General features: G+C 37.5%; 1 protein-coding gene across 1 annotated transcript in view; it reads right to left on the reverse strand.

The window, feature by feature from the left end:
• Positions 1–769: 769 nt before the first annotated feature.
• The window catches only part of APOB (apolipoprotein B), a 35,463-nt gene continuing 23,021 nt past the window's right edge, over positions 770–13,211 (reverse strand). The window contains 5 exon segments of the mRNA XM_054630426.2: positions 770–980; positions 982–2,591; positions 3,656–3,839; positions 4,671–4,785; positions 5,236–12,816. Of these exon segments, the coding sequence (XP_054486401.2) occupies positions 770–980; positions 982–2,591; positions 3,656–3,839; positions 4,671–4,785; positions 5,236–12,816 (9,701 nt within the window).

Raw genomic sequence — 13,211 nt, forward strand, 5'->3', positions numbered from 1 at the left:
ACTCATAATAAGTAAAACATAGACAATTTAAAGTGAAACCAGAAATATCATGGGGAAACAGGTGAGAAAACCCTGTATTTCTGAAATATAAATTAGCCAGTAGAAAGAAAACTCATATAAAATTCTTGGTGTAGTTGTCTGAAAACTGACACATGCATAAATTAATTCTTATTAAAAAAACCTTTGTATTATTATCTGAAAATTTCCAGGAGTCAGATTTCTACATATGTTCATATTTGTATGTTAATTTTCAATTTTTGATGCCATTTTCAGAATTTATAATTTTTTTAATTCATGGTTTTACACATGCTCTTTTCCTTACTTATCTATGAAGGTATCTCTATGCTGGGAAATAGATTTGTTTCCAAGTCTTCCTTCAACTGGCTTATGAATGTGACCTTTATCTTAAAACCTGTTTATTCTATGTATTCCATAGCTTTTGTGACTATTTACAATATGCATTGCACATTATTAACTTGATCCAACATATTGTGAAATTACAGAAAAGACTTCCCATTGACCTTGAAAATTGTTGGATTAAGCCTTATGCTCCAAGTAAAAGTAGTTGTAATGAATGACACAAAAATGTAATAAAGAACTCATTTATTGGCTTATTAAGCTTATTAAAATAACCTAGTGTAGATTATCAAGTTTTCATTTACAAATTCAGATTCAAACATATATACCTGAAGCTCCAGTATACTGATTGCTGTTATATTTAAATACATTTTGGTAGAAACTTGTTACTTCTCCTCTTCTACATGCCCATTCAGGTGTTCATGTGTTGCTGGATATTTTCCATAATCTCCTGAGGACTCACTTGCTCAGTGTCAAGTTGTTCATTAGTGAAGTGTTGCATTTCGTTCCATTTCTTGGAGCCTTTCTCAATGCCTTGCTGAATCAGTATGTGTGACATTTCCACTTTATTCCTGAGTGCCTGTCTGCTTTTTTGGGGCATTTGGTAAATGGCCTGCCAGTCACATGGGCACCTTTATTCTAAGCTCTCCTTGATGAACAGCTACATACGGCTTTATGCTCTCAGCTGTTATTTGCTCAAGCCGGTGAAGAAGCTCGGAGAGATATTGCAGGAAAGCAGAGTAATTCTCTATAGTTAGATCAATTAACCTTTTGGCTTCACTGATTAGCTTTTCTTGGGACTGACTAAGCTGCCCATAGATCTCCCGGAGTTTTTCTTTGAGTTGCTTGTTATGTTCATCGATTTTCCTCTTAGCAGCTGCAGACCAAGATCGGATTTTTTCTTGAGCAGCAGATGAGAGTTCCATGATCTTCTGTTTTCCTTTTCCTTCAAAATCAGTTATAAGGTCATAATATTCCTGACTGTAGATTTCCACCAATTCTCTTACTTGGTCTGTCAGGCGTGTAGCAATGCCAGCAAGATCTCCAATACGCTGGTTGTGCCAATCTACGAGAAGATCTATGATATTCTTCAGCCATCCCAGTACTTTTTCTTCCACCTCATTGTATTTCACTGACAATCCAAGTGTAGTTGGATCAAAATATTCCTCCCGCAATGACTTTACATAGAGGAGCAGCTGGTGCAGCTTTTTTGAAAGGTCCTGGAATGTCTTCTGGCTAAAGTCTTTGAACTGAGAAATGTATTTTTTAACATCTTTTGTCAAGGATCTCAGCTTCTGGGCAAATTCTGAAGCCATTGCATCTTTGTACAGCTGTTGTGTTTCGACTTTGATGTCTTCAAAAGTTTTGGATTGCAAGCTTCTAACCATTTCTTCTACCTTCTGAAAAACTTGTTGCACTGCTTGTTTCAGTTGCTTCAGCCTTCCTGCAAAGTCAGCTTCCTGAAGAGTAGCAAATGTCTGCCTGATTTTGTTCTGCAAATCTTTCAGCATTTCTTTAATTTGATCGAGTACGTTACGGCCTCTAAGAATTGTTTCAGAAGCAGGAAGTCTGACTTCCAGCTCATTGATAGCTGCAATCAAGGCATCAAAGTACTCCTGAAGTTTTGAAAGGCATACATCAGCAGTTTTTGCTACCTTCTCTGTAGTCATGAGGTATATTTCTGCACCACTGTACTTTTCAGACAACCCAGGGACCTGAAATTTTGTGGTTTTCAGGAATTCAGTGGCTGAGTCAATTACGTGTTTTATTTTCTGGTGGTACTGTTCTATTATGTCAATTAAAACATTCAAAACTTCCGCTTTTATTCTTTGATAGTCAAAGTGTTCAGCCTGATCTGCTGCTCTCCGATAAAGCCGTTTAGCTTTGAACTTCAGCTCCTGATATTTGTCAGAGGCCTCATTGGCAGCTGTGCGAAGCTGAGCATCTATTTCATCTATTTGATTTGCAGCAAAAGTGTATGCTTTTTCAGCATTATTCTGCATTATATTCTTCATCTTTAAGGTGGCAGCACTAATTTCCAGTCCCGTATGCTCCTTATGGTACCGATTAACATATCTATAGACTGCATTTGTCATTTTAGGCACTCTTGCTTTCAGACCCAACAGCAAGTCTTTGGCAGCATCCTCGTTCCAGTTGAATTTCATTTGAATCTGGTCAGGTTCTTTAAGGGATATCTCACCTTTTAGTATGTCAATGTCATTCTGGGGAGCAGACTGAAAATACAAAACAGGGTAAGAAAACTCCAATATTATTTATGAGAGTATTTTAACATTCTCATTATTGCATCTTTAATTTTACCATTTATTAAGACAAGCACTCTCCAATTTTTTGTTCACTGTCTGTTTGCTGTCTGTTTGCTCTCATCTTGAAAGTTTATTTTGGAAGAAATTATCTTGTACCAAGCTATTTCAAGCTCCTTCAAAGCACAAGACTAGAACATAACTTAGTCCGGTCTGTAATATCTGACTGCAAATAAGATTTTTCCTTCCTTTGTATTAAATGCCAATCATGTCCCATAAGGCAGGTGAATTACTTGGGAAAATGAGCCTTCTACTCATTCCTGAAATCAATTAAAGAGAATTCAAAAAGGATTTTTTTAATATGAAAATATTAGAGGAATTAATTTTGTAATCATTTAAATAAATGAGACAATTTAGACAGTTATTCAGAGAAATTAATAAATCCTCAAATGAGAATATATTTACCTGTATAGTTTTTCCATTTTTATAATAAATAGTGAATTATGAGTTGCTTCTGATCCCTAATTTAGTATATAAGTTTGGAATGTAATATTTTAATTTGAAAATTATTGTAGTATGCCAATAATAAAAACATGTATTGTAACAGATTAAAAATTGATATTAACAGATTAAAAAAGAGACTTCACAGATGGTCTGACCTCTTCTAGTTGCCTTATTCCTATAATGGTCACTTATGTAGTAATTCCAAGTAGCCTGATGGCTATCTATTAAACCTGATGGGTAGCTTATCTAAAACTGACTTTGTACATTCTTCACTTTCAGTGGATGTGCCCTCTTAACCACAGGAGATGGAAAAAAATAACTCTGTGAAGGGCTTGAAAACACCTCTTTACACAGATATTATTTTTAGTACTAGAAAGGCCAGTGTAGGAAATGAAACCTTTAATTACTGATACTATAGTTTTTATTTGGTGGTTAATTTATATCTCAACATAAACATACACAAAATTTAAAAGGGAACTTTTCCTCTGACCACACCATACATTTTTGCTTTTTATTGCTCATATCAAGCTTACCTGAGTTTGGTAGTACATTCTGGCAACTAAAGTTTCATTGTCCCTTTCCATGACATAAGCAAGGGTCCCAGCTGAGGGTGAGGATATTGAGCCTGATGATTTCCATTCATTCTCTTGGTAACGTACATGAACATCTGTGAAAGTTGGGCTGATGATGTCTAGTGATAAAGTGTCCTCCACGCCTCTGCAACCACAGTAAATACACAGCTATGAAGCAATGCAGAAAGCACAAGCCAAATGATGTATGTCTGAACATCATACCACTTATAATTTCATATATATATATGTTAGTAAACAATGCTTTTATGATGAAAATAAAATATCAGGTTTATTATCCACATTTCTTAAAATTTAGCCTGACATATTCAAAACTTCATGTCACTCCAATTTTCCTGTTTTAGATAAAACTATATTGAGCTCTGTTGTGAATTTTCATTAAATTAGGGCAGGTAAACAAAGGCTGTAGCTGTACCATTATCAGCTTTCTACAGATTTCTACAAACTGACAGCAATTTTTCCACCAACACAAGTATAGGCACTACTGTTTACCTGCATTTGTACTTGCCTTCACTGATTCTGTCCCCTGGATGTATCAACACAACACTTGCAGATGGGAACAGGCAGAAAGAGAGACAAGTCTAATTCCTGGTGTGGGCACTTGTGAATAAAAATTACTCTGTACTGGCTTGTGGTGACAGAGGGATCCACTGGGAAGAAACCCAGCTATGTTGATGGTTAGATCTAGAACTGCTCTGATTATAAAATACTGTGTTTATGTCTCAGTGGTTTTCTGACCACTGAGGTGGTGAGAAAAGCTGTTCTAGAAACCCTGAGAGGGAACAGCTATCAAGTTACCTTGAGAGGGAAAAGGACACAGCCCATAATGGCAAGGTAGATATACATACAAGTTCTTATTAATTACTGCAAAGCACCCTGGGGTATTAGAGATCAAAGCAACAACATATCATTTGCAATTATGTGTATTATAAATCACATTATTAGAGCAAATCTTTACCGAAATCCTGAAATAGTTAGATTTTCCTGGTAGTTTGCACTCATGTCACGATGTGAAAAGCTGCCAGTTGTCTTCATAACAAACACACCTTCTTTATATTCGTAGTTTGAAACAACTGTGAAAAAGATTTCAAATGCGTATATTACCAACAAAAAATACAAAAGACATATCCAGTTGCATGTTAGATGGCCAGTTTTGGGGTATTTCACTGATATGTCCAATTATGCTTCAAGATACTGAATGCCCATAATGTCCCAAATAAAAAGACATGAAAACATTTGTTTAACTGGAGCATTTTAAAATTCACATTATATCTCAACATGGATATGACTGATACACACGCTATATATATATAGTCATTAGCCTTCAGGGTGACTGACTGAGACTCTGATACCAATTTATGAAAAAATGCCACTCCTGATAAAAGAAATGTCATCTAACATTAATGCTAAACAGGCAGAAACACCTTCATATGCAACACTCTGGGGAAAAAAGATCTGGAAAATCCTAGAATACAATAATTTTTTCCCTCAAAATCATGGCATATAGAATTTTAATGTCTTACCATTCAGGTCATATTCCAGGAATTGCAATGTTGAGCTGCAGGTAGAGTCAATGGAATGTTCAAAAGAATCCTTCTTATTTGTCAAGTCTGTTCTCCATGTGACGTTGTACAAAGGGGAAACAACTTTGAAAGATCCAGTCAAGGCACCAAATGAAGGGATGTAAATTCCAGCAGGCAAGGATATTTTCAGAGGGGGGATCTCAATTTTCTGTTCAGGAATGGTAATGGTAGGCATTTCAAAATCTGCAATTTTATTAGCTACTTCATCTAGATCTACAGAGAAACTGCCAAATGAAACACTCTTTGGTAAAGTGAATTGAGACATAGTTATTTGGTATTCAGGTATTGTCACCTCAAAAAATGGCATTTTATATTCTTCTAATGTAATATAATTTGCTCCTACATCCACTTTGGGGAATCTCAGCTTTGGCAGTGTGGGTAAATGGACATCAAATGGCATTGTGCTTAATGTCTGTGGAATTTTTATGTTGCGCAAGTCAACAGTGTATGCTGGGACCTGGAGAGTGGTGAAAGGAAGGTTGAACTCTGGAGTGCTGAGGACAGGGCTTGGAGCCTCTAGGTGTAACCCAGGAATAGTGACAGTGAAGCCATCGGTCAGCTTATTCACAGGTATGGGGAAAAAGTAACCATCCTCACTCTTGGTGTACACGAGCGATGCTGAGCCATTCAAGTACTGTTTCCTGTCAGCACTGGTAGTGACGTCCAGCTTCAAAATATCCCATAAGCTCTTCTCAGAAATGGGACACTTGATGACTTTGAGGAAGTCCATGTATCCTTCCAAAGAACCAGAAATATCAAATTTTGCTTTTGAGTTTTCATTTGATAACTGCATATCATGACTGAGAGATAATGATTGAATTTGGCCTTCACCCTTCCATCCAGCTTTCTGGTTTGCAGGACTGATTTTCACTACAAAAGCCTCATTAACTGATGCCATGCCCAGGTAGGGACTTGGCTGAATGGCTTGAATCTGGAGATCTGCTGATACATCCCAAGGAGCCAGCTCTAAGGTGGCTTTGCATCTCTGAGTTCCCGTTGTTGTGAAACGAGATGTACATCGTGCATAATTCTTCCCATTGTGCTCCCAGACTGCATAAATACGACGGGTAGAGGCTTCAACTGCAAGTAATTCTTTGATTTCAATCATCCAGAGTCCATCTGCTTTAGAGTGGGCCTCGAATCTGAGGGATGACCGAGCTCCATTAGCATTTAAATAGGCATTTACCTCATGGTCTAACCTCCCAGAAAATGCATTTCCAGTGTAAAATACTCCGTCAATACCCCCAGTTGTAGAAGATTCTACTGATATGTAATATGTCAGGCTCTCTAAAGCAAATTTGTGAGCAATTTCTCCCTTAGCACTGGTACCATATTTGGGAGTATTAAAATCATACATTAATTTTATCCCTGAGGAAAGAGTGGGTTTAGATTTCGTATTTCCAGAAAGTTCTTGGCTGAAATTCATTTTTAAAACTGGTGTGTCAACTTCTATATTTGTTGCCACGGTAGTCTCCATCATCCTCTTTAAGAGAGTGATAGTGCTATCATGGTTTCCTCCTAGATATTTGTTGTTACTCAAGGACAATGCTGTGGCCAGCTTCAACCCCCTTTTTCTTGTCAAACTTGTTGAACCATCCAGCTTAAATTGCAGAGCCTCAATGACAGAAGAGGATGAGACACCGAGATGTCCAACAATATCCGACTGATTGAACAGCCCAGCATTTGCAGTTAAAGTGATTACACTGGATTTAAATGAGAAGTCATAAGTAATGTTGCCCATGGCAGGAACTAAGATGTTGTTTGCTGAGCTGTTGATTCTGAATCTAGGAAGCTTTAGAGTGCGTAGATCCTGGGGGATATGAAGGACTGGAAGCTCAAAAGAAGGTACAACTAGTGTGTAAGATGGAACTGAAAAGCCAATTATTGGGACTGTGAATCCTCTTGTGCTTATTTCTTTTGGAAGCGTGAAACCAAAGGCTGGCATCTCAGCAGTGAAAGGAGAAACTTCAATATTCACAACTGGAATGGTGTATCCTGGAATTGTGAGGGTCCGTGGTATTTTGTTCAGTGATGTTTGTATTTTGTATTTGTCCAGTTTTGTTTTGGCTTCATTATATGACTTTGTAAGAAAATCTAAAGCTGCATTTCTCCCTTTCTCAAAATGCTTGTTGAATAAAAGGATGTTCTTATTAAGTACTTCATGTACTTTTGCTAGAGGAAGTGGGATTGCATGCATGTCTTTGTTTTTCTCATACTGAGCATTCAAATTTAAATCAAAGGATTGTCTTGTTGTCTTCAGTAATTCCTTCAGGCCTAGCTGTTCCCACAGTGAATAATCTTTCAGCTGAGGAGTTTTGATTCCAGTGTAGGGAATCTGAATCTGAGGAATGCTTAGAGGAATGTTTAGGAAGTCCAGGTTGGCATCTCCATTCATTTCAATATGAGCTTCAATTCTGTCATCATTGCTGCCAGCAGACATATTATGGGAATATCTGTACTGATTGAATCTGCCAGTAGCTTGCCAGTTGACCTGCTGAACAGAAGAACTGAGGGCGAACCCATAGTTATTCAGGAAGTCAATTTTGCCAGTTAGTTTCATTGGGAAGCTGATTTTCACGTTTCCATCATTGTTTGTAGAAAGACGAATTTCGGCAGGGTTTGCCAAGAAGGAAAGTTCATTATTTACAGTTCCAGTAATCCGTCCATGGAGCCGAGCATTGTGAGAGCCTGTTAATTCTACTTTCATTCCTAGAAGATCTCCTGTGCCTTGCACATTCAGAAGGCTACGTCCCACACGCTGTGACTCCATTTCAGACTGAATCTGAAGCACTGCAAACATTAAGGAATGACATTCATATTTCATAGCTTGGTTGACTTTCAGGTACTTATCATTTATTCTGTTGTTGGCAGAAAATGTAATACTGGGGCCCTCAATCTTGAAAGTGGCAAGTGAATCATGAGTGCCTTCATTGGAGAAATTAGGTGAAGCCCATTTCCAGTTTCCTCTACCAGTAGAGGTAAATGATATGTATCCTGCTTCTACCTCTGTTGTCATGTTATTGATCAGATCAGCCTGGCTAGAGAAATCAGCTTGTGGAATATGCAGTCTGTGAGAATATGCCAATCCACTCTGCATCCAAATTTTTCTTTGCAGCTTGACCATTAAGTTATTCTGTAGTTCTATTGAATTTTTCTTTGTATTTAGGTTTGCTCTAGTTTCAGCTTCACCTACTACTGAGGTCCCTAAAAATACCACTTCATTGGTGTGATCAACTTTAAGGAACCTATGGTTGACTTTCATGGCATTCTTAAGGTTCAGCTGTTTCATGTCAGGGGCCAGCAGACGTGAATCTGCAGTAACGCTAAAAACTAGGAAGTCTAATTTGGATGTTGTTTGAGCTGAAATGGAGGTAACAAATTCTGGACTGTTTGCAGATGTTGTGGTATTACGAAGCTCAGCTTGTGTAGACAGTGTGAAGAATGGAGAGGTGACTCTGAAAGCACCAGACAACTTGCCAAATGTAGGGACAGTCACAGTATGTGGGATATGTGGGAGCTGGAACTCTGGTATCTTCATGTTAGGAATCTGGAGCTCATTTAGATTTAGCTTTGGAATCAATAATTCTGGTATTTGAACCTGAGGCATTTGTATTTCTGGGAAAGAAATATCAGAAAAAGGCATATCTTTCATCTTCAGATCTTTCAAATAGACATCGATAGATGGGAACTGAAATTCTGCAGACATTAATTTGTCTATTGTTCTCACAATCAGAAGCTTAACTTCAATCAGGTCAATTGTGAAGGAAGGAATTGGAAAGGTATTTAGAATTTTAAATTCTGGGGTAGTAAATTTCATTGGGATTTTCATGTCCTTTAGTCTCTTAATATTGATCTCATAGGAGGGGATATGGAGATCACTCAGTGGAACAATGAATTCTGGTGTTCGAAATGTTGCTTCTCGAAGACTTCGGAGACTAACCTCAAAGGCAGGTATAGTGACTATAACTGCCCTGATTTCAGGGACTTTAAATCCAGTTTCAACAAACTGTTTTACATTTTCAGCCCAATTTTTTAGATCATACTCTTCAGCCAACGCAGTGATTTTTTTGGAAGCTGTGTTCCATTGGTCGGAGATGTATATGACAACAGAATTGTAGAATTGGCTTATCTTCTGAAGACACCACTGGAGTTCCTGAGAAATATCCATTTCAGAAATCCTCTCTCGTAGGTCTTCCAGATGTTCATTTACCTTGGCTTTGAGATTAGCAAATGTTGTTGAGTCTATGAGCTCCCTAAGCCAGTTAATTACTGCAGCAAGCTTCGTGTCCTTTACCTGTTCCATGTATTTTGAAATCACAGTTCTAAAATCTCTTATATACTGTTTCAGGGCTTCTGCTTTCTGTGGAAGTTCTAGATTTCTGAGTTCCTCATTTATTTTCTGAGTCACTTCTCGAATTCTGTTATTTGTGTCGTCTACAAATTGGTCATAATCAAAAGCCTTGAGCTTTTTAATAACCATGTCAAGGAACTTGTTGACTTGCTTTATCATCTTTTCATAATCAAAGGTTTGCACTTTCTTGACAGCATCATCAACAAAAGCAACAACTTTATCAAAGCATGACTTCACATCAGCATTTTGCAGGTAGATGGTCAGTTTCTGGACAGTTTCTTTTATTCTGTACGTTTTAAGCAGTTCTATCATTCTGTCAATTAAAAAATATATCTGCTTATCAATTTCATATTTTATAATCAATTTGTGCATATGACCACGGAAAGCGCTGATCTTCTCAGATAATTCATATTCCTCTATCCAATTTAGAATAAAGTCTTTGATTTGTTCAAGAATTTCATTAATTTTTTTGATCGGCAATGATTGCTTAAATTTTTCTAAACATTCTTTAGCATCAAACGCTTCAATCTGTCGTTTCAAATTTTCCGCAACGCTTCTGAGATCAATATTCTGAATCTGAATCTTGAGTGATTCTAGTTTTTCCTGTATTTTAGCTGTAATTCCATACTCATCATTGAGATTTTTAATCCAAGCCAAAGTGCTGCTTCCGATTTCGTTAAGATCATATTGTTGGAAAAAAACCCGCAATTTTTCAATGATGTTGATTACAGTTGTTCTTACCTGATATTTGTTTTCTAGAGCTGTCATTGTTTCAACTATTTGATCAAGAAGCTGTGCAATAAGTGCTTTAATGTCGTACTGCTCATAACAGTCTTTGATGTATTCCCCAACTTTTATCAGATAGATCTGTAGCTGAGACAGTATTTCTTGAAGATTGTCCATGGCTTTTTCCAGCATAATTTGGAGATCATCAGATGTTATTCTGTAGTCCTTTGTGAAAGCAACAAAATTATTTTTCATGCTGCTAACTTTGCCTTTGATATCTAATTTGTCCATGTAATCATTAATGTCCTGTGGCAGTCTGTTCAAAGTTGCCTTGTATCTTTTCATGTGTTGTTCTATATCTACGCTCTTCAGATAACGTTGTATGGGCTGCAGTATGGATAGAATGGTGCCTCTGAGTTTTTCAAAGTAAACTGGCAAATTTTCCAAGAAGGGTAGGCTAATAACATGCATATCTTTATTTTTGTCATACTTCACAAAGCCAGAGATGCTGAATTCTTGAGGCTCTGATATGCTGTTCCTGAGACCAAATAGATCAATTAAATTAACTTCTTCAGATGTTAATGGCAGTATGAGTGATCTGTCCATTACAGAGAGATCTGCTAAAGCTCTTCCATTAAGTTCCACACCGATCTTTTCTGCATTATTGTAAGTGCTAAAATCTTGTGAATATACATTATTGTTTAGCTGACTTTTCAATTTCCAAGAACTTGACTGCTCCGATGGAGTAAAAAGCATCTGAACTTTGTTGTCAAGCAGGGTAGTGTACCTTCCTCTAGACTTCAGGTTATGGCTGGTAGAGCCTCTGTAATCATGGGAGAAAGTGAAAGCAAGAGGCTCTGCTTTAAACAGCAATTTGCTGTACAAATCTCCTGTGTGTTCACCCACAGCAAGCAGCTTTCCATTAGCATTGGTGTGTACATCAGCTGTGATGACAAATGGGGCCATAGTGGAACGCACAGCATTGCTGAAACGGAGAGGTTTGGAATCACAGTTTGTGTTCATGGTAACTGAGGAAGAAAGTCCTGCCACATCCAGATGAATTCTGTGACTCACTGCTGCACCTTGAACATTTGCCACGGTGTCTGTTTTCAAGTCTGCAGTTAGACCAGCACATGTAAGGGTGTAGGTGTGCCTTATTTCATCTGTTCCATGGGCTCCTCTGACATTGCCAACCAAGTTCATATTCAGAGGCTCGAGAAGAAGTTCTGCTTTGTTGGAAACTTCCGCTTTAGTGTATTTAAGATTATTGTTCAGTTTAGCTGTTAGTGAGCTAGGCTCCAGTTGAAGGTCAAAAACATGTTTGTGAAACTTGTCAAAGCCGAAGCTGTTGTCTAATTTTGAAACAAATGTTAAGGATAAGCCTGGAATATTCAAATCATTTGTGTACTCCAACTTAATCTCTTTGAATGATCCCTGCAAATTATTTGAAAACTTGAGTCCTTCTCTATTAACTCTGAAATTTAAAACATGTTTGTTGTCCATACCCAGAACCGTACTCTGATATTCACTTCCCAGCGTTATTTCTGTTAGGCTCACTCTTCCACCTACATTGAATTTTGCATTGTTTTTCCCATAGCGCCCGGAAGAGGACAGTGACATGGAGCCTCCAGCAGTGTCGAGCTTGGCATTCATTTCACTCTGAATTGCCAAGGGACTAAACTGCATGTTGGTGGTTGCACTGCTGGCTAGACCATACCGATTGACATTGAGTGATGACTTATGTGCAACTCGATTCTTCTGATCAGTCAGGGAGATATCAGTGTTGAAAACAAGGTCCTGGGAATTGAGAGAACCTGCAAACACAGCAAAATACTGGATTTGCTTGTAAGTGGCTTGGTATTCAGATCGAAGTGCTGCCATCTTCTTTGACAAAATTATTTCAATCTTATTGACACCAGCAGTATGTTGATACCTCCCATTCGTTTCAGATGACATTTTCAGCTGGCTGTTTTCAAACTTCAGTGTAGCTGTGTTCTTTAATAGCTCATTTTGTACATCAGAAACTGAAGTAATGGAAAATGAACCATCACTGTATCTGCCAGATATCTGATTGGTAGCCTGAAGGTAAGAAGACTCCAACTTCAGATTTGATTTTCCTTCTAAAATCCGTCTCTTTTCATTGTATGTGGTAGACAGAGTGTAAACACTTTTTGCATACACTGAAGCCACTTCCAGCTGCCCTTCCATATTGACATTATTGGTATTCATGTTATTGATCTTTTCAGAAACAATTTCACTGGAAAATGAAAGCTGAGGACCCAGAGTACTTGATGCTGTAAGTGATAAGGTGTAGTTTGCAACTGGAACAGGTTCATAATTCTTTCTGCCAGACAGCTTAAAAACTGATGTTAAGACTCTGTGCTTCAGGTGATTTTCGTATGCACAGATGAATCCGTTTCTGTTATATGATGCTTCTCCAGAACCTTTAATAGGAAAAAAGAGACAAAAGATAAGTGTGTCTATACCTTTTCATCTTTGAGCACTTGTCTGATGCCACTGAACTTCTATGCTACTGCTTGAATTGCAATTTCTGTGATGACATTTTGTTTTAAAGGCCTAAGTGCTTTGGTAAATACTGACTATTTCAGTAAAAATGGCTACTACTTTGATATTTGAAGCTAAAGTTTTGAACTAAAAATAAATTAAGTTTCTACACTACACTACTAAATACAGTAATGTGAAATAGCATAAAATTATGTCATTATTTAAATTAAGAAGATGGACTCAAGAATAGTCCATATCTAACATTCCTAGATTTTAGTGTTTTCTTTATCATGCCTCAGTTATGGTGAGGAGTTTAGAAGAAAATGAAGTCAGG

Source organism: Agelaius phoeniceus, chromosome 3, assembly GCF_051311805.1.
Source record: "Agelaius phoeniceus isolate bAgePho1 chromosome 3, bAgePho1.hap1, whole genome shotgun sequence".
In the NCBI taxonomy this organism is placed as follows: Eukaryota; Metazoa; Chordata; class Aves; order Passeriformes; family Icteridae; genus Agelaius; species Agelaius phoeniceus.